The following is a 21788-nucleotide window of genomic DNA, read 5'->3' on the forward strand; positions in this document are numbered from 1 at the left end:
GGCCCGTGTAAACGCGCCTTAATACTTGGCGAACAATATGTAAGCTAATGGGCACGCTGCAGATTTGAAGTCCAATCCGCAAAAGCAATTCTGCATCTAAAAAATCTGCAGCATGTAGGAGAAGAATGGAAATTCCCATAGACTCGTATTGTACTGTACTTTGCTGCAGATATGCAGTGTAGAATATTGGTAGAAAATCCCCCACTGTATATGCTGAATATAAAGCCCTGAAATATGAAACTGTATGCCTAACAATGTGGTCAACGACTACTTTATGTAAAGTGATAGAGAAAGATGTGCTGAAGCTCAAAGTAACATTCATAATGGACAGGCAGTGGGCATGTTAAAGGGCATCTGTCATCAGATTTGTACCTATGAAACTGGCTGACCTGTTGCATGTGCACTTGGCAGCTGAAGGCATCTGTGTTGGTCCCATGTTCTTATGTGCCCACATTGCTTAGAAAAATGAAGTTTTAATATATGCAAATGAGCATGTAGGAGCAATGGGGGTGTTGCCATTACACCTGGAGGCTCCAATTTCTCTGCAACTGGTGCTCCCTCCCCATTGCAATTGACAAGACCATGCATGCTGACATTTACACTGCTTGCCCTTTCATTTGTCAGGAGTATTTTGGAGCATATACGGTAAACTTTGAGGCATAAAAATTGACTTATTTGGACATTATTTGGCACAGCTATTTTCGCACTGTGGGGTGTGATTTACTAAAATAAAAATGCACCAAAACTAAAGGGGTTGCGCAGAGGTTTTATATTGATGACCTATCTTCAAGATAGGTCATCAATATCTGATCGTCAGGGGTCCTACAGCTGGCACCCCAGCCGATCAGCTGTTTGAAGAGGAGGTGGCAGGCCGTGTGAGCGCTGCTTCCTCTTCATTACACTGCCTGTCATCTCGGAAGCAAGTGTAATTACAAGTACTTGCTCCATTCACGTGAACAGAACTAGTACTGCAAGGGAGACAACACGTAGTGCAATAAACAGGAAGCTGCGCTCCCATGGAGCACTGCCTCCTCTTCAAACAGCTGATCCTGAGGATAGGTCATCAGTATAAAACCCCTGCACAATCCCTTTAGGTCACAGGTGTTGGCAACATAATGTAGTACATGCCATGCACTAAATCTACTGTGTTTTACACTTTCTATGCTTACCTTGACAGTTTTTGAAAAGTGTATAGAAAAAGAACTGTGGCTAAGAGGATTTGTAAGATGCACCTATTTTATTGAAAATGTGCACCGTGTTTTGTCACAACATATTGCTGTATATTTATGCCAGCCATGAGGTAGCATGAAGAAGAGAAACAAGGCTAGCAAGCTGCTCCAAATTTGCTCCAAAAGTTGTTCCACCTGCCACATGCACCATTTTAATAAATTTGACCATTGACTATAAAGGACCAAACATGCAGCCTCTTGAAAAGCTTAAATGTTGCAATTTACATAAATACTCCTGTTGCTATTTATGGGGGTCAGACTCAATGTTAAATGACTAATAAGTGACTACTCTGTAACAGTAAACCAAAGCTATTCAAACATTAAACCCAAGACATCAATAAAGTGTTTAATACAGTATATCAGAAAGGAGAAACAAATGTTATACCTCTCTCAAAGTCACCCATATGATGTATGAAGTAACTATTTTTATTATATGAAGTTCCAGAAACCACCAGGCAAACACTTGCATCTTATGGAAATATTCCAGAAACTTTAGGAAGAGGACTGTCAAACGGTCGATAACTAGATGCCATTTATTTCTGGAATCTGAAAAAAAAAAGAAAAAAAAAGCACGTTTCATTTATAATTACTTTGTGAAAACACTTTGCTAGAAGACCTGTTTGCTCTCATTTGACCCATTTGTCAATTTATTAAAAATATTTCAGAAGACATAACAGAAGAATGGCACAACACAGAGTTAAGGGGAAAAGATGCATCAGAATTGTTATTACATGGGGAATGCAAGTATATACTAAAACAGGTCCTTTTTACTGAAGCACATTTTCTGTATTTTAGAGTTTATGCTCTGCAAACAAAACAAGTACACTGGCCCCACATATGCAGCTGAGATATAAAGAATACCTTGTATTCTTCTAGACTAGTTAGAGCATATAGCTTTCTTACTAAGGCCTCATGCACACGACAGTATTTTTTAACGTCCCGCAAAACGTGGTTCCGTTGTACCGTGATCCGTGCCCGTTTTTGCTTCCGTTGTGCTTCCGTGTTCCCGTTTTTTTTTGCGGCCCGTCTGACAACATGGAATGGTGAAAATTTTTTAATTTTAATAACTCCACCCAGGATACTGGTATAAATGAAGGTCACCTGAGTATGCTTTTGTGGCCATTTTCTGTAGTCTTCACAGAGTACAGAGGTTCATTTGGTTGCTTCTCTTTGCTGTATCACCATGTCGGATTCAGAGGAAGAGGTCTTACTGCATTGGCTTGTTTCTCGGCAATGGGGACCGCGCACTTCTTTGTTGAATGAGGAACCGAGTAGAAAGCGATGATTTTGGGTCCATCCGATTGTTTCACAACGCTACCGGAAAGGACACTTTTATACCCTCTATCTGCGCCTGCATCCAGAGAAGTTCTATTCCTTCTGTCGGATGTCAGGGCCTACATTTGATCGCTTGCTGTCGTCTCTACGTACTGTCCTTACCTTCATGGACACCAATATGAGGCGCAGCATTTCTCCTGAGGAAAGGCTCATTGTTGAGGTAAGCAATATTTAACATTTTAAGTTTCACCATTAATGTGCACTGCTTCTGTCAGGAGTAACATGTGCTAGAAAATGGCTGCTGTGAGACATGTGCTACTGTTTGCTGAAGTAACCTTTCTTTGCCCTTATTTTATTTTTATTTTTTAAATTTTGTGGTTGGTTTTTTATCCCGTTAATCCCTGGCACATAACATCTCAATATTGAAGGTTTTTTTTTTCTTTTGCGCAAGTTTCAAACTTGTGTTCAGCTAACGTCCTCCAGACACTCCAAGAATTTTTTGTTTTATTCAGTCAGTCAGCCATGTTACAGCAGGCTGTAACATGCCTGTCTGAGTGAATAATTTAATATTTTTCGACAATTACTGGCGAGCGCAGGGGATTTTTGTAGTGTCTGAAAGAATTGGGTCCCTCTGTCAGGATTCCTATCTGCGTGCACCACCCTGTTTGAAGTCTATATACCAGTCTGTACCCTATTTCGTACGATTGTGCTGCTGCCAACCCCTGAGATTTCCAGCTAACGTTCTCATCATGCCTAATGTTCACATAATTTTGAACTTGCACATCACTCTCAGCATTTTAAAGGGGCTAAACACAGTTGATGTAACTTAGTTGTGGTAGTACTGCCCACACCCCAATAGCGGTTAGTGTTTTGCTCATATACACGCTTTTTTTTTTTTTTGGGTTAATCAACCAAGGACATAGGGCAGTGATGGCGAGCCGTTTTCAGACAGAGTTGCCAATGTTCAACCCAGATCTCACGCTTTTATTGCAAAATGTCAACATGGCAATTTAGCATAAATACTGTAGTCCAATATAGTTTAGCGTCATTGCATTTTAGCATTTTGCTCTAATTGCCTGCTTAAATTCAGTGCTGCCTGTCCTTTTCATAGTGTGCCCTGTGCTGATGAATGCTTTGTAAAGTCTAGGGTGTATATTTGTAAATCATAGACTTTTCAATGGGTGTGGATGCCCACAGAGAGGGCCTTGAGTGCCGCCTCTGGCACCCGTCCCATAGGTTCCCCACCACTAGACATAGGGTGTTTACAATCATGTAGTGTATACAACATTATACTAGAATCATGAATCTGTTGTTACCTTTGATTTGCTGTTTAATGTTTTTTTTTTTTTTGTTCTCAACAGATTCCTTGCAACTGGGAACTCTTTTGCATCACTGCATTTTGAGTTTCTTTTAGGAACCTCGACGATCTCGCGAATTGTACGACACACTTGCCATGTCATCTGGCAGCAACTCCGAGACAGGGTGATGCCGCAGCCCAAGGCGGACGATTGGGTTCGGATTGCTGAGGGCTTCCTAAATTTGGCGCAGTTTCCAAACTGCATCGGGGCAATGGATGGCAAGCACATCCGTGTGAAGAAGCCGCCACACTCAGGGACCCGTTTCTTCAATTATAAACAATATTTTTCGGTAGTGCTGATGGCTGTTGCCGACAGTCATTACCGGTTTGTCGGGGCCTATGGAAGCACTGCAGATGCTCGCATCTTTAGTGCTTCTAGAATGGATGAGCGGCTTCGTGCCAACCAGCTTGCCCTGCCCGAGTCCAGAAAAATGCCTGGATATGCAGGTCCGCCGGCTCCATTTGTCATCGTGGCGGATGAAGGGTTTGCATTGACTCCACATGTTATGCGGCCCTTTCCAAAGCGTGGTTTGGATGTCAGGAGGCGTATATTCAACTACCGGTTGACTCGTGCCCGTCGGTATGTTGAGTGTGCTTTCGGGATATTCTCTAGCAAGTGGAGGGTGTTTTTGTCATCCATACAGATGGATCCGGAGAATGCTACCCTGGTGATTAAAGCTTGTGTTGTTCTACACAACTTCACCAGGATTAATGAGGCTTCCTCTTCTGTTGACATGGAAGATCTTCCTACGTCTTCAGATTTGGGTTTGGAAAGGACTCTGCATAGACGACCTGGGACTGCAGGCATTGCAGTTCGGGAACTCTATGCAGACTACTTTTACAGCCCAGAGGGGTCCTTGCCATGGCAGAGGGACGCTATTCGTGGCTTTTTTTTAAATCTTCTGGGCTCTTTAGAATTTTTTTATTTTGTAGATAGATTACTAAAAATTATTGTGGTAGTTGAGTGTAGGGACTCGCAAGATAATGAGGACCCTTGACGTGGGCTTGCGGGCTGAGATTTTTTGGACATCACATATTTTAATCTGCATATAACTAAATATAAATGATGATTTGGTCTAAATGTAAATTGACTTTAACATCTTTATATTTGTAATATCTGGTCCAAAAAAATTTCTAATACCTCATCATCACAGTATCCCAAAATAAAGATGTTGCTCGTGAAAATAAAGTGTTGCTTTGTGAGCTACAGTGCGTGTGGTTTATTTTTTATATTGAATTTTTTAATGTAAATGTTTTGTGGAGTGTGCAAAAATGTCAGGCTATGGGAATCAATACCCCTAATAGAGTCATTTCTGAGCTATCAAAGGAATATCCATTCATATGGGCTGATTCTCATATCAATTACTTGGGAGTTAATATTAGCAAAGATCCTAATAGGGTATATCAGGTAAATTATCCTGGGATATTGTCAAGTATCCAACAACAATTAAAAGAACTATCTATACTTTGTATGTCTTGGATGCAGGCTCTTCCGATACATTTAACTGTCCCATTCTTCTTATCAGCACGCAGGCTTTTCTCTTTCTTTATCTGGAAACACACCAAACCATGCCTAGCACACAATATTTTAGTACTACCCAAATAAAGGGGGTTCGGGCTCCCAGACATTCAGTTGTATAATAAGGCTATTCAATTGAGACTTCACTCTGAATTGATAAACCCGCAAATTACCAAAGTGGGTTGCCAGATTGCCAGCAACAAACTTTCTCCTAAGGATTATGCAAATTTTTGGAGGGTTTCCTCACAGTTCAGAGGAGTCCTCAATACATGGCAACATATATCCTCACTCATGAACTTCTCAGAAAGCCCCTCACCATTTATGCCCATTTGACTGCTACCTTATTTTTTCCAAAAGGACTATGTAGACGATATGGGCGTTTGGTCAGCTTTTGGCAACCAGGCGGTTGGTGATGTTTTGAAAGGGAGAAAGATACCTTCCATGCATGACATCCAGATATCGTGGGGGATCTCTAGATGGACACAAATCCATTACACACAATTTTACTTTATCTGTAAGAAATACCTTGACAAAACTCAAGGGGATTATGTACCTTTATGGTATGACGCAATAATAGAATCTTTTGATCCTGGTAGAAGGCTTGTTTACCTTCTCTATAATAAGATTTTAGAGTTGAAAACTTCTTCAAAACTTAGTTATATACTTCAATGGGAGAAATACTTAGGGATAACATTCACAACTGAGGAGGTCACCAAAATCCTAAATCGTTCCCATGGATTTTCCCAATGTAGCCGCATAGAAGGAAAACTCCTTTAAGTTGTTGGTCAGGTGGTACCGCACCCCAGATGTTCTACACAGAATGTACCCCTCGCTTCCCGCAGTGTGTTGGAGATGTCATAGGGAACAGGGTACAGCCTTTAATTTGGTGGACTTGTTCCAAAATAGCCCCTTTCTGGGAAGAGGTGTCACAGGCCATTAGCCAGATATGTTCGATGGCATTCCCTATATCGCCTACACTAGTTCTCCTAAACTTGCCAAATTGTCAATGCCCGCTAATTCGATTTTCTCTAGCTGCACATTTGATTGCTGCAGCCAAATTGCTTATATTGTTTCATTAGCTTTTGGATCAGATGCTGTCATTTACTGAATAAAGGCATAAAACACATTCCAGGAACAGTGAATCGTCATATGAGGATCCGTCCCAGCAGCGCCGGTTGGTGGGTAAGTGATCTCTGAAGCCGAAGACAGCGCGGGACACAGCACTTAGGCAGAGAGCACCTTTTCTTCCCACAGTACCGTGCAGCATAACAGCTATTTGACTTTACATCTACTGCTTCTATACATACATCCTGAAGTCCTAGATCAAGGAAGAGCATTACTGGTACAATACAGGATCAGAGATAATCACTGCATATCTTCACTAGTCTTGTGAAGGATTATCCCACAAAAAGGCGCATCATATACAATAAGGCGCATCATCCACCACATTTTTACCATTGTGGCTATTTTATTTTATTTATTTTTTACTCCAAGGGATATTTTTATTGACTGCCATTTTGGACTATCGATCATATTCATCTCCTCTTTCACAAATACATCTCAACCAACATTTTTTATCCATATCCTATTATCTATAATATTTATAAATAAGTATGAAATCCATTCTTGTTTAGTGTTTTACGTATCATAGATTCGCTAACAGGGATGTTAGCATATGCCAGAGACTTTTGTAAGTCTTTAGCTGACACTCTAGGATTCTTCTTCACCTCATTGAGCAGTCTGTGCTGTGCTCTTGCAGTCATCTTTACAGGATGGCCACTCCTAGGGAGAGTAGCAGCAGTGCTGAACTTTCTCCATTTATAGACAATTTGTCTTACCGTGGACTGATGAACAGCAAGGCTTTTGGAGACACTTTTATAACCCTTTCCAGCTTTATGAAAGTCAACAATTCTTAATTGTAGGTCTTCTGAGAGCTCTTTTGTGCGAGGCATCATTCACATCAGGCAATGCTTCTTGTGAAAATCAAACCCAAATCTCATCTCATTGATTGGACTCCAGTTGGCTGACACCTCACTCCAATTAGCTCTTGGAGATGTCATTAGTCTAGGGGTTCACATACTTTTTCCACCTGCACTGTGAATGTTTACATGGTTTGTTCAATAAAAACATGGTAACATTAAATTCTTTGTGTGTTATTAGTTTAAGCAGACTGTGATTGTCTATTGTTGTGACTTAGATGAAGATCAGATCACATTTTATGACCAATTTGTGCAGAAATCCATATAATTCCAAAGGGTTCACATACTTTTTCTTGCAACTGTATGTGTGTGCCTGCTTATCTCTTTACTTCTTATAAAACACATTAAATATGCAGATTAGAGGAATTAACTAGCTGGGAAACACTTTCTCACGATAAGTTTCTTAAGATCTGGTCCTGAGATCTCCTCAGGCACCATAGTGATGTACCATCAGATATGTATTTCCTATTCTCACCCTTTTCCTTTTCCCTCCCCCACCTTTTCCCTCCCTTTACAACTTCTACTCCTGTAAGGGCCTTGATTGGCCAAATCAATCCTGCATAACAAATGTACACAATGAGGTACCCTTTTTAATTTTAGTTTTCATTTTAATTTTAGTTATCATTTTTGACTTTCATTCTTGATTATTTTGCAGTCAAGTGTAAGCAGCTTTAATTCTTTCAGTGTCTGTATTACTTGTACGACCACCACCCGACATGCTTTATGTTTTATGTTAAGGTTGATGTTTTAAAATGTAACGTTAATCTGACGACTGTACAACTGCAGAAATAAAAATAAAGATTTTCCCAAAAAAAACAGACAACATTAGGACATGTTCTATTGAAATGCATGGGTCCACATACAATTCCCCAAATATGCAGATCGGATGCGAACCGAAAATATGGTTGTGTGAATGGACCCTAAGGAGAAGAAGACCAATGAACTGCACATGCACAACAATAATAATTTCCAGAATTACCCAATTAGGACTTTCTTGTATAACATTGCTATGGCTATTTGATCCAGGGGTCCAGTATTTTAAATGAAATAATTTGGAACCCCTGTAGCAGTATACTGTGTGCTAGCTTATAAGGGGGTAGATCAGTGTCAACTAAATACACCCAATAGAATATAAAAAAGAATCTTAGGAGGGTTTTAATTAAACGTATTTCTTAGTGCAAAACATCAGTAATCTAAATAAGATTCTACCATATTTGGAGAGGATAATGTCAGTAACTAACCCCAGTAGGCTGACTAGTACATACTGTAGATGTCTGTGGACAGGTGTCAGGTGTGGTCTGTGGAGCTACACTGATGAGCAAAAGGGTAACAATGTTTTGAACTTTTGACTTTCAGGCTCCATATCTCACCATTCACTACAGCTTCTAACATGAGATTACCATCATTTTATAGACAATCATCTTGGCTATCTCATGCATACATTGGAATTGCAACTTTTTAACATATGATTAGTTATGCAGATTCTTGTCATGTAACTGCATTGTTACTGTTTTGCTCCTAAAATTCTAAATTTTAATTTTTATTATTTTGTTAGTATTTTGTAAATCTACCTTTGGCTTTCAATACTGCCTAAATCCTTCTGGGCATGCTATTGATCAGATTCAAGCATGTCTCGACTGAAATCTGTTCCCAGGTCTCTTCTATATGTTCCCAATGTTGGTGCATACTAGTCAACTCACTTGGGTACGAATGCAGATTTTTCTTCAACTCTACCCACAAGTGTTCGATTGGGTTGAGGTCTGGGGATTCTGGGGACCATTCCAACACCTCTACTTCATTGTCAGTGAACCATTTCTTCGCCAATCTCGACATATGCTTCAGGTCGTTGTCCTGCTGGAATACTATTTTGTCCTTTTCATACCCAAAATACTCAAGTGTATGAAGTAACTCGTCTTGTAGGATACGCACATATACTGTAGCTCAGTATTGAGATCACCATTGATCCTGGTCAAGTATCCAACTCTGTGAAACAAACCCATATCAACAGGCTTCCGCCACCGAACTTGACAGTCCCTTCAATTTCTCGATCCGTTAGATCCCTTTTCCCTTGTTTCTTCCAGACCCATTTGCACTTATCAGACCCTAGTCTATTGACTTTCACCTCATCGTTCCAAATCACCCATTTTCAATCTTCCACTGTCCACTGTTTGTACTTTTTTGCTAACTCGAGCCAACGCTTTTTATGACCATATTGAAGTCGAGGCTTCTGTTTTGGGCTACCATTCCAGACTTGTGTAATGTGCATCGCTGTGTTCATACCCAAGTGAGTTGACCATTTAAATTTAGAATTTTAGGAGCAAAACAGTAACAATGCAGTTACATAACAAGAATCTGCATAACTAATCATATGCTAAATAGTTGCAATAGTCCAATTTATGTATGAGAAAGCCAAAATGATTGTCTATACAATGATGGTAGTCTCACGTTTAAAGCTGTAGTGGATAGTGAGATATGGAGCCTGAAAATCAAAAGTTTAAAACATTGTTACCCTTTGGCTCATCAGTGTATTTCACGTATGAACTGGTCCATAGTGCTAATCACTGGGATGTCCAACTGGAGGCTAATTCCTTCATACAGTAGTCCTCCAGTTTTATGATGTCTCTTCTTGATAATGTGATGTTTACCTGATGTTTCCTCTTCTTCTGATTCTTCTTCCTCAGCCTCTTCCTCCTCTTCCTCATCAGTTCCTCCTCCACCTTTGTCATCTCCTTTCTCCCATTCATCTCCTGAACCCTGACCCTTTTGATGTCCATACACTTCCAACTGCTTTTCATCCTTCTCTTCCAACATTTCAGACTCTGTAGTTAAGTTCATCATTGTAATATCAGGCAAACTACCGTCTGGATGCACCAATCTGTGGGTTATACATATGTGTTAATAACTAGTTTTTTAAGTATCTTGAGCGAAATAATGTTGGCCAAACAAAAAAGGCCCTGGAAATATACTATAGTATATACATTTATGTGTCAGAATTGCTATTATGGGATAAAACCAAAGAAGACTATTTCTCATACGTGGATGGTGTTTATTTGCAACGTTGTACTTAAGTGGTTGTAACACTTAAACTTGATATTTTCCCCATGGGAGAAAATAGTCAGAGTTTAAGATACAGAAGCATGAAATGACAGCATGGTATTTTGCGCATTTCATGGCTTCACAGCACTTACTCATTCTGGTGAATTGGAATTTTTTTCTTGATGCTGCTCAAGAGCAATTAAAACAGAAAGAGAAAAGGAATATGAGAATTGGAGAAGTAAAGGGATGCTTTCTATAAAGATGCAGCATGCAGAAAGACAATATTTAATGATGTCTTTGATTAGAACAACTGTAGTTAGTACATGCATCCTGAACTTATCCATGCTGTATATTTATACTACATTTATTAGCTAAATCTGAGTATAGTTGTTAACTAACTACAGAACTTGCATATGGTTACATGCAGGGTATGGCTGTGCGGCATTGCATATACATGTGTCCTTATTTTACCATATGATATTCTACACATTTATGTACTATATATATTCTTTTAATTGCATTCAGAATTCTATAAATGCTATATACCATTCAGTATGTATTTCATGTACCATGCCAATACCAGATTTTTTTTTTTAACAATATTGGTCTACTGTCTGATTATTAATCTGAGTTGAGCTAATAAGCTCTACTTAGCAAATAGATCCATCATCTTTTAAGAACACAATTGATATCAAAGAAACTATGCCAATATACACACAAAATGTGATAAAAAAGTGGTTTGTATATCAGTGATAACGCCAATCTCAGACATTTAGCCCCTTAGATACCATGGCCAATTGTGACCACGGCATCTGAAGCTGCTTTCCAGGGCCCGTATGGCTCCCCTGCGTGGAGAGCAGGAAACTCGTCCATTTGCTGAAGTAGCCACGGTCCCTATGAAGGATACTTGGCTACCACAGCATCAGTTCTTATGGAGACTTGCAGGTGGCAGGGCTCCATAGGAACATAGCACAACTCACATTGGCTGCAATGTTAATTCATTGCAGTCTATGGGGCAAGTGATCTAACAATCACTTGTTAAAGTCCACTAAGAGGACTTAAAATATGTATAGAAAAGTAAACAAGTTTTTATAAATAAATAAACGATAATATAACAATAATGAAAATAAAAAATAAAAAAATTATTATAGGTTGATATCCCCACAAAAAAACTGAATAAAAAGTTATCAAAAAGTCATACACACCCTTAAAAGGTATCAATAAAAACTACAGATCATCCTGCAAAAAATAAGCTCTCACACAAATCCATAGACATAACTATAAAAAGTTATGGGTTTCAGAATATGGCAATACAAATAAAAGAAATAATTGTTTCCAAAGTTTTTATTTTTTAAATTTTTAAAATACAAGAAAAACTATACAAATGTGGTATCACTGTAATTGTACTGATCCTGAGAATGAAGGTAACAGATCAGTTTAACCACATAGGCGCAACTGCTTTTTTTTCCAGTTCATCCCCATTTGGAATTTTCAGCTTCCAACTACATTGTATGCAAAATTTAATTATGCCATTAGAAAGTACAACTTATTCTGCAAAAACAAGCCTCCATATAGCTGTGTGAACTGAAAATAAAAATATATGGCCCAGGGAAGGCAGGGATTGAAAATGCAAAAACTGAAAAATGCCTGGTAATGAAGTGGTTAAAATTGTGTCAATACTTACAATATTTACTACGTACATTAGCTTTTCTGTTTGTCTTTTTTATTTTGTGTGTTTATATATTTTTATTTGCATGTTTGAAGTAAGAGGAAAGTCAGCGGTAGAACATGATGCAATTAAAAAAATACAGTCTACAAAATTGTTTAACCTCATAAATACACTGCACCATAATGGCAGAAGGGGAGTATGGAGTGGGCTTAGGAGCTGAGTCTACGCAATGTGTGGCAGATGCCAGCTCTGTTATATGGCTGACACCCAAATACAGTGACTAGGATTGGGAATAACTCTGGTCCTAGTGATTTAACCCCTTTAATGTTGCATTCAATAGTGGTTAAACAGAGGGAGGGGGCGCCCTCTGTCCTCCGATCAACCCCCATTTCTGATCAATTATATGCAGCCTGGAGCCTTGTGAAATTTTCAAGACCTGCCATTGTAAACTGTCTAATTAAGAGTCACTGAGTTTTCATAAACATTTTGATATGTCATAGAAACATATGAAGGGTTTTGATCAGTGGGGGGTCTGAGTGCTGAGACCCCCTCTGACCAGTAAAATAAGGAAAGAGTAGCAATCACATATCAGGCTCTCTCTCCTCACTGCAGAAGATGCTATTGAGACAGACCCATGGACTTTCTATTGAGTTCATCATATTTCCTCTTCAGCAGCAAGCATGACATAACACAATATGCGTGCACTTCTCAGGATAGGGGATGACTATTAGCTCGTTGGGGACCTAATGCTTACCAATCAGAAGAAAAAAAATGGAAAATGTTTATGCCGCCAAGGGGTTAATGTTAATGGAAGATTTTATTTTCAGCTACAATCTGGATGTAACAAATAAGGCTACTTTCACACTTGCGGCAGAGTGATCCGGCAAGCATTTCCGTCGCCGGAACTGCCAGCCAGATCCGGCAATCTGCATGCAAACGGACAGCATTTGTAGACGGATCCAGATGCGGATCCGTCTTACAAATGCATTGCAAGAACGGATCCGTCTCTCCGGATGTCACCCGGAGAAACGGATCAGTTATATATTTTTTTCACATTTTTACCAGTCTGCGCATGATCCGGCATTGCGGAATTTTTAATGCCTTATCCGGCACTAATACATTTCAATGTAAATTAATGCCGGATCCGGCATTCCGGCAACTGATCCGGAATTTTGGATGGAGATAATACCGCAGCATGCTGTGGTATTTCCTCCGTCCAAAACGCCGTTCAGTGACTGAACTGAAGACATCCTGATGCATCCTGAACGGATTTCTCTCCATTCAGAGTGCATGGGGATAAAACTGATCAGTTATTTTCCGGTATTGAGCCCCTATGACGGAACTCAGTGCCGGAAAAGAAAAACGCTAGTGTGAAAGTACCCTAAGAATACACAAAATATACATCACTTAAATATTTACCAAAAAATTTATATGCTGGACAGCACTGCAAACAAGGTGGAGAAACGGAGTGCCAGTGGCTGTGGAAGCGATCCAACATCCAGGTAATAATAAAAATGAAAATTCCATGGCACTTCCAAAGATAAATAGTGTGTTTATTACACCAGACGTGACGTTTCGGTTCTCTCTATGGAACCTTTTTCAAGCAGTGACAATACAAATGGTGCAAAGTGCAAATATTTCATAAAAAAATATTTGAATCCACAATTAAATACAGACGATAAATTAGTGAATCGTGTACAGGATAAAAATATAATGTAAGTACATTAAAAGTGCATATAATCATAAATAAACTGCAGTTTATTTATGATTATATGCACTTTTCATGTATTTACATGATATTTTTATCCTGCACACGAATCACTCATTTATTGTCTGTATTTGATTGTGGATTCAATGATTTTTTATGAAATATTTTGGATATATTTGCACTATGATTGTTAATTATTTCACTTATTTAATTATTAATGTTGATGGTATTTATACTTGCACTGTGCACCATTGGTATTGTCACTGCTTGAAAAAGGTTCCATAGAGAGAACCGAAACGTCGTGTCTGGTGTAATAAACACACTATTTATCTTTGGAAGTGCCGTGGAATTTTAATTTTTATTAAATATTTACCCGATAGTTACCAAATTACATATTATTCTATCTGATGTAGCTCTATCTACTGTACATCTAGAATGTAAGTATCACTGCTGCAAATTACCATCTACTGTACAATTTTCATATATATAAAAGACCAAACATTCTTCGCCTTTTATAATGGATATCACCTGTTAAAACGTTATTCTGTAAAATGGAGAATACATTTTCAGTTTGCACAGAGACGAGATTTAGGGTCCATTCACACGTCCACAAATGGGTCTGCATCCGTTCCGCAACAACTGGAACGGGTGCGGACCAATTCATTCTCTATGGGGCCGAAAGAGATGCGGAGAGCACACTACAGGGAGTGCAGAATTATTAGGCAAGTTGTATTTTTGAGGATTAATTTTATTATTGAACAACAACCATGTTCTCAATGAACCCAAAAAACTCATTAATATCAAAGCTGAATATTTTTGGAAGTAGTTTTTAGTTTGTTTTTAGTTTTAGCTATTTTAGGGGGATATCTGTGTGTGCAGGTGACTATTACTGTGCATAATTATTAGGCAACTTAACAAAAAACAAATATATACCCATTTCAATTATTTATTTTTACCAGTGAAACCAATATAACATCTCAACATTTACAAATATACATTTCTGACATTCAAAAACAAAACAAAAACAAATCAGTGACCAATATAGCCACCTTTCTTTGCAAGGAAACTCAAAAGCCTGCCATCCATGGATTCTGTCAGTGTTTTGATCTGTTCACTATCAACATTGCGTGCAGCAGCAACCACAGCCTCCCAGACACTGTTCAGAGAGGTGTACTGTTTTCCCTCCTTGTAAATCTCACATTTGATGATGGACCACAGGTTCTCAATGGGGTTCAGATCAGGTGAACAAGGAGGCCATGTCATTAGATTTTCTTCTTTTATACCCTTTCTTGCCAGCCACGCTGTGGAGTACTTGGACGCGTGTGATGGAGCATTGTCCTGCATGAAAATCATGTTTTTCTTGAAGGATGCAGACTTCTTCCTGTACCACTGCTTGAAGAAGGTGTCTTCCAGAAACTGGCAGTAGGACTGGGAGTTGAGCTTGACTCCATCCTCAACCCGAAAAGGCCCCACAAGCTCATCTTTGATGATACCAGCCCAAACCAGTACTCCACCTCCACCTTGCTGGCGTCTGAGTCGGACTGGAGCTCTCTGCCCTTTACCAATCCAGTCACGGGCCCATCCATCTGGCCCATCAAGACTCACTCTCATTTCATCAGTCCATAAAACCTTAGAAAAATCAGTCTTGAGATATTTCTTGGCCCAGTCTTGACGTTTCAGCTTGTGTGTCTTGTTCAGTGGTGGTCGTCTTTCAGCCTTTCTTACCTTGGCCATGTCTCTGAGTATTGCACACCTTGTGCTTTTGGGCACTCCAGTGATGTTGCAGCTCTGAAATATGGCCAAACTGGTGGCAAGTGGCATCTTGGCAGCTGCACGCTTGACTTTTCTCAGTTCATGGGCAGTTATTTTGCGCCTTGGTTTTTCCACACGCTTCTTGCGACCCTGTTGACTATTTTGAATGAAACACTTGATTGTTCGACGATCACGCTTCAGAAGCTTTGCAATTTTAAGAGTGCTGCATCCCTCTGCAAGATATCTCACTATTTTTGACTTTTCTGAGCCTGTCAAGTCCTTCTTTTGACCCATTTTGCCAAAGGAAAGGAAGTTGCCTAATAATTATGCACACCTGATATAGGGTGTTGATGTCATTAGACCACACCCCTTCTCATTACAGAGATGCACATCACCTAATATGCTTAATTGGTAGTAGGCTTTCGAGCCTATACAGCTTGGAGTAAGACAACATGCATAAAGAGGATGATGTGGTCAAAATACTCATTTGCCTAATAATTCTGCACGCAGTGTATATAACTTCCGGGGTTCGGCCCAGAACCTCCGGGCTGCGGCTCCGCAAAAAAAAGAACATGTCCTATTCTTAAATGAAGTTAGAGATCGGCACTCCTTGGTACTGCAATTATATCTGGTTTATTCGGCACTCATAGAAGAGGTGACGCGCGTTTCGACACATGCAAGTGCCTTTATCAAAGCAATGTGAGCAGCTGCTCACATTGCTTTGATAAAGGCACTTGCATGTGTCGAAACGCGCGTCACCTCTTCTATGAGTGGAGAATAAACCCGATATAATTGCAGTACCAAGGAGTGCCGGTCTCTTCCTTCATTTAAGCATCCGGAGTGACGTCCGCAAACCCATACCTTCACGCAGTGCCGCCCGACTGTTCGTAACCATATCCTATTCTTGTCCTCAATTGCAGTTCTACGGGGGTGCCGGCCAGGTGTATTGCGGATCCGCAATACACTACGGACATGTGAATAGACCCTTATCAAATATGGTGTATGGAAAACTGGCTTAGCTGCCCATTGCAACCAATCAGATTCCACCTTTCATTTTCCAAAAGAGCTCTAAAAATTGAATCTGATTGGTTGCTATGGGCAACTAAGACAGTTTTCCTTTATACCAGTTTTGATAAATCTTCCTTAAAATGTATTTCTGAAATTGTGAAAATCAAAATAGACTTAGACTTCTATGTCACCACAAAAAAAGGGAAAAGTCTACAATTTAGGGTCCATTCACACGTCCTTAAGTGTTTTGCGGATCCGCAAATTGCGGAATGCACATTGCCGGCACTATAATAGAAAATGCCTAATCTTGTCCACAATTGCGGCCAAGAATAGGACTATTTTTTTGCGGAAACGGAAGCACGGATGCGGAAGTGCGGATCCGCAAATGCAGATGCAGACAGCACATTCTGGCCCCATTGAAAATGAATGGGTCTGCACCTGATGCAGACCCATTTTGCGGACGTGTGAATGGACCCTTACAGTGTCACACAAGATACTTTTACTGCATTAATATACTGAATTTAAAATGTAATATCCATCATAAATTAATTTTAACCACCAGTATTTTGTTTGTAATATCCCTTATAGTATTTTGCCATAGGCAGATGGCACTTGAGTACCTACCTATTTATTATTAGGTAAACCCGACCATTAACTTTGGCATGGCTACGAGTTGGAGATGGAGGCACAAGAATACATGCAATGGAAATATGAGTTAAGAGAGAGAAGGAAAGATGTTAAATAAGATGAAATAGAGCATAGTTTGATGCATGGCACAGTGGTAGTTAGAAAAGAAATAGTAAAAATAACACTCAAATTTGGCTATGTACATGAAAACAAGACAAAGACTAATGTTAAGAGAATAATGGCTGTGAGTATGGGTCTCACAAGTACTGTAGATTACTAGATTACAACAGGCACAGACTAGTAATGCATCATTCTTATCTGACCACAGAGTTATAGTTCAGACAGTGCAGTCATTTGACAATCGTTCTCAGAAATATTCTTGAAGTGTATAGAAATAAAACATAAAGGACACTTCTATGTATGTATTTATTTCCCTTTGCCTACAGTATATAGAGCCAGCATATTTCACAGTGCTGCACAGAGATTCTCATCACTTCCATGTGTTGCAATTATGTATGTATGTATGACTAAATACCTAATAATATTGTATGGCTGTTGTTGACAAACACTAAGAAAATGGGGATCAAATAGTGAGCGGATGGAAGTAAGGACTGATAGTAACATATAATAGAAAGGAAAACAAAAAAGGTAGCTTGAATATATTTAAGTGATTCACAAACTCATGTACGTACAGATTTCACATAGCTGCATTTAAGTAGCTCTCTAGTGCACCACAACCCGCTGAGCTAAAATAACTTGGGCTAGGTTCACATCTCCCAGCAGAGGAACAGACTACCAAAGTTACTGTATCTGGCATGGCCGGAACCGCTGTACACTGCCAGGCACCACCAGATCCCCACTGACTATAATAGGAGCCGACGAGGATCAGCAGCAGTATTTGTCCAGTCAAAAGTCGGAATTAATGCTGGAAAGCTTCCAGATCCCTGTCAGATAATATTATTGTAAATGGGGATGTAACAGCAGCTGCTGTGCACCGCTGTTTCTCTGCTTACCGCCACAGTCCCGTGTTCAGCGGTGATCTGCTGCCAGTGATTCCCATTCACAGCTGCAGTCCTGGACTTTGTCTGTGTAGGTATTGTTGTTCTGGGATCCGTTCCACAGTTTCCTCTCAGCCTGGGCCACAGCATGCTTGCTGCTTGTTCCCTGCAGCGCTTCCTTAAGGGCCGGCGTGCGTCACTTCCTATGCTTTATGAGTTAGGTCATGTGACATCGCTGACCAATGCTAGTCCTCCTGCACATATATAAGTGGCTCAGCCCCCTTCCCAGATGCCTCAGTGTCAAGGTCCTTGTGTCCTGCTAAGGTTCCTGATATCTGCTTGTGTTCCTGGCTCGTACTTGTATTTCTGGACTCAGCTACCTGTTTGATACCTATCTGCTTGCCTTGACTCTCCTGTTGCTGACCCGGATTGCCTGACCTGTACCTGTGCCGCCTGCCCTGATCTATTGTCTGTTTGACTTCGCCTCTGCCTCATCCTTCGGTCCTGCACTGTTGCTCCTGGTTATAACTCAGTCTGCTAACAACACCTGTACCTCTGGTACCTTGCTCAGGTACCTCCTGGTCCGCCTGGACCAGCTGCCTCGTGTTCCAATCCTCCTCAAGAGGTAGTGACCTGTTGTTCCACCTCGGGAAAGTCTATCCTCACCATCAGGGGCACTATGAAGATCGAGGGGTTCACTTAGACAACGCCCTTAGAGGAGGTAGGACACGTGGCACGGTTTATAGAAGGTCTTAATAAGAAGACCTGCTCTGTGATGCACATTTGCCATAATAGGCCATATAGATATTGTTTGTCTTGATGACATGAGTAATAACTATTGTATTTTGCTCCATAACTTTTATACAAAAGTAACATGTTTATGACAAAAAAATGTTTAGTTTTTTCTTTTTACCTACCTGTAAATTGTGTTGTCCTGTTTGCTGGTTACAACCTTAAGGTCTGTGAGCTGCAGGAAATGGTCATGAAAGTAATGAAGGTGTAATATGCACACCAACAAAAAAGACGTTGGGATAAATATACGAGTGAACAGGTCACTAATGGTAAAGGTTTTTAAACCAAGATCTGCTAGCCTGAAAAACAAAGCAAGGTGTCAATTTAGGACCACTGTGCCACGACTAACATTGCCAATAAACTTTAACAGTCAGTCAGACAGAAGCAAGTAAACTACTGGAACTACAAGAATCACAAATACATATGTTTTTAACTCATTTTTAATGGTGTTTTTGCAACCTTTTTATTGGGTGGAGAGGGGTGAAACAATGTCGCTAGATGTTAAAGTCAATAGTAAAATATGATAAATAGTTGCCATTTTTATACACTTTTTAAGGTCAGTGATGTTTTTCTGAAAATGCAGCATGCTCTAGGTACAATGTACCAATGCAAAGAAAAACACATGTACTAAATGATAAAGGGAATGTCACCTATTATTTTTTTTCTGCCAGTTAAAACCAGATCGTGACACATCATTTTCTTAACCTGTTTTGATTTTCTGATTGTAGATTTTTTTACTTCTGTGATAATGGGGGAGCAATTTTGCCTGATCTTTTGTAAACAAGATTTATAGATATGCTTTACAGCATAGACACAATAGACTTGAGGGGACTCACTGACTTGATTAGTTTTCTCAGCATACTCTGACCTGTGCAGAGGTCAAGAGGGAGTAGATAAGCTTTGACAATAACCTATTGTAAAAAGCAGATTCTGTGTTATTTATGTAGGTGACATTTGACACTGTAAATCCTGCCTCTTGATCATAATGATGAAGTACAGATAAAAAAGTGGCATGGATTATTAGGCTTAGTGACCAGTGCAAAAAGTGCAGGATATTAGGAATTTTTTTTAACTATAGATAGTTACATGGAAAATTAAGATCACCAAAAATTGTTTAAAAATATGTTAAAATGGCATCTGTGAGCAGATTTGTACCTATGAAATTGACTGACCTGTTACATGTGCACTTGGCAGCTGAAGGCATCTGTGTTGGTCCCATGTTTATATGTGCCCGCATTGCTAAGAAAAAAAATGTTTTAATGGATGAAAATGAGCTTCTAGGAGCAACGGAGGTGTCATCATTACACCTAGAGGCTATGCTCTCTGTAACTGCTGCGCCCTCTGGACTTTGATTGGCAGAGCCAGGCATGATAAGGTTTTTACTGCCTGGCCCTGTCGAAGTGGAGAGGGCGTGGCAGTTCCAGAGAGAGCAGAGCCTCTAGGTGTAATGACAACTCCCCCGTTTCTCCTAGAGGCTCATTTTCATATATTAAAACATCATATTTCTCAGCAATGTAGGGACATATGAAAATGAGACCAACGCCTTCGGCTGGCAAGAACACATGTAACAGGTCAGCCAGTTTCACAGATACAAATCTGCTGATAGATGCCCTTTAATATAAACACATGATTTAAACAATAGGTCATTTTTTTGATGATATATTCTCTTTTAAGTTATTTTTTTAATACAGCTTTCCATTGAGCTTCTTATTTTTTCTTACTATAGGGGTTTCCCCTAGTATTGACAATATATGAAAGGAAAAACTTCCTCATAAAACATTGCATAAAAAAACTATAATGAAGACCAAGAGACAATGTAAGAATTACTAATGTTTCCTCTGTGCTAATGGTTCACTGAAGTTCACACATGGTGTAATATTTGAACTTTACATAAAATCTTCTTACTCCCTCACAATAGTGTACAGTGATTAGCGGTGTCCCGCCAATGAGGCGAGGTGAGGCGATTGCCTCAGGCAGCACCAGGTAGGGACAAGAGGGGTGCAGCGGAAAGACCTTGGTCAATGAGGGCTTTCATTATGGAAGCGTTCATCTCTGCATATTCAACTGTATCGCTATATTAACCAGTATGTTTTGTAGCACTATATGTCATTTAACAGTAGGGCTGGAGGGAAGAAGTTAGGTTGAGAATTTGGCATGATGGGGGGGGGAAGTCATTTTCGTTTTTGCCTCAGGCAGAAGAAAGGCTAGATGCACCCCTGACAGTGATAGTAAAAATAAAAAATAAAAGATAAAAAAGATAAAAAAAGAAAGACGTACTTTTCTTCATCTAATCCTGTCATGTTCATCCAGAGAGGTGGGAAGGATTTAAACTGGTAAGTATAAATTAAGATAAGCACCAACATGGTGTAAACTACCACAGACATCCAGAAATATTTTAAAATCCGTCTCCACCATTCATAGTGCACCTAGAATATAGAAAATATAGATAACTAGAAGGAAGAATGGAAGTGTATCATCAAGGAAAAGTTCAACAAAAGGTACAGAATACAGATGTTGCATAATATTAGGATTTGGGCACACAGGAACACAGATTGTGTGGCAATGCATTAAAGGGGTTTTCCAAGAATTAAATACTGATGACCAATACTCAGGATAGATATCTGATCTGCTGATCAGCTGTTTGGAGAGGCAGTGGCGCTCGCAGTAGCGCTGCGGCCTTCTCACAGCTTTCCCTAGACAAAAACATTCATCAGTCAGACTGAAGTGAATGGGGCTGAGCTGCGATACCAAGCACAGCCGCTATACAAAGTACGGTGCTGTGCTTGGTGAGCAGGGAGAAGATTGAGGCATTCACAGGAGTGCTGGTGCCTTCTCAAAC

The 21788-nt window shown here is 39.8% G+C and overlaps 1 protein-coding gene across 5 annotated transcripts in view; it reads right to left on the reverse strand.

Moving 5' to 3' along the window:
- PIEZO2 (piezo type mechanosensitive ion channel component 2) overlaps positions 1-21788 on the reverse strand; it is a 661827-nt gene that overhangs the window by 196167 nt on the left and 443872 nt on the right. For all 5 annotated transcript variants that reach the window (XM_040432210.1, XM_040432212.1, XM_040432214.1 and 2 more), the window contains exons 16-19: positions 21227-21375; positions 19075-19248; positions 10005-10234; positions 1615-1775 (exon numbers count right to left, since the gene is read on the reverse strand). In XM_040432210.1, coding sequence (XP_040288144.1) covers positions 1615-1775; positions 10005-10234; positions 19075-19248; positions 21227-21375 — 714 coding nt within the window. The remainder of the gene's footprint in view (positions 1-1614; positions 1776-10004; positions 10235-19074; positions 19249-21226; positions 21376-21788) is intronic.

The sequence above is a fragment of the Bufo bufo genome, chromosome 5, assembly GCF_905171765.1.
Source record: "Bufo bufo chromosome 5, aBufBuf1.1, whole genome shotgun sequence".
Lineage (NCBI taxonomy): Eukaryota > Metazoa > Chordata > Amphibia > Anura > Bufonidae > Bufo > Bufo bufo.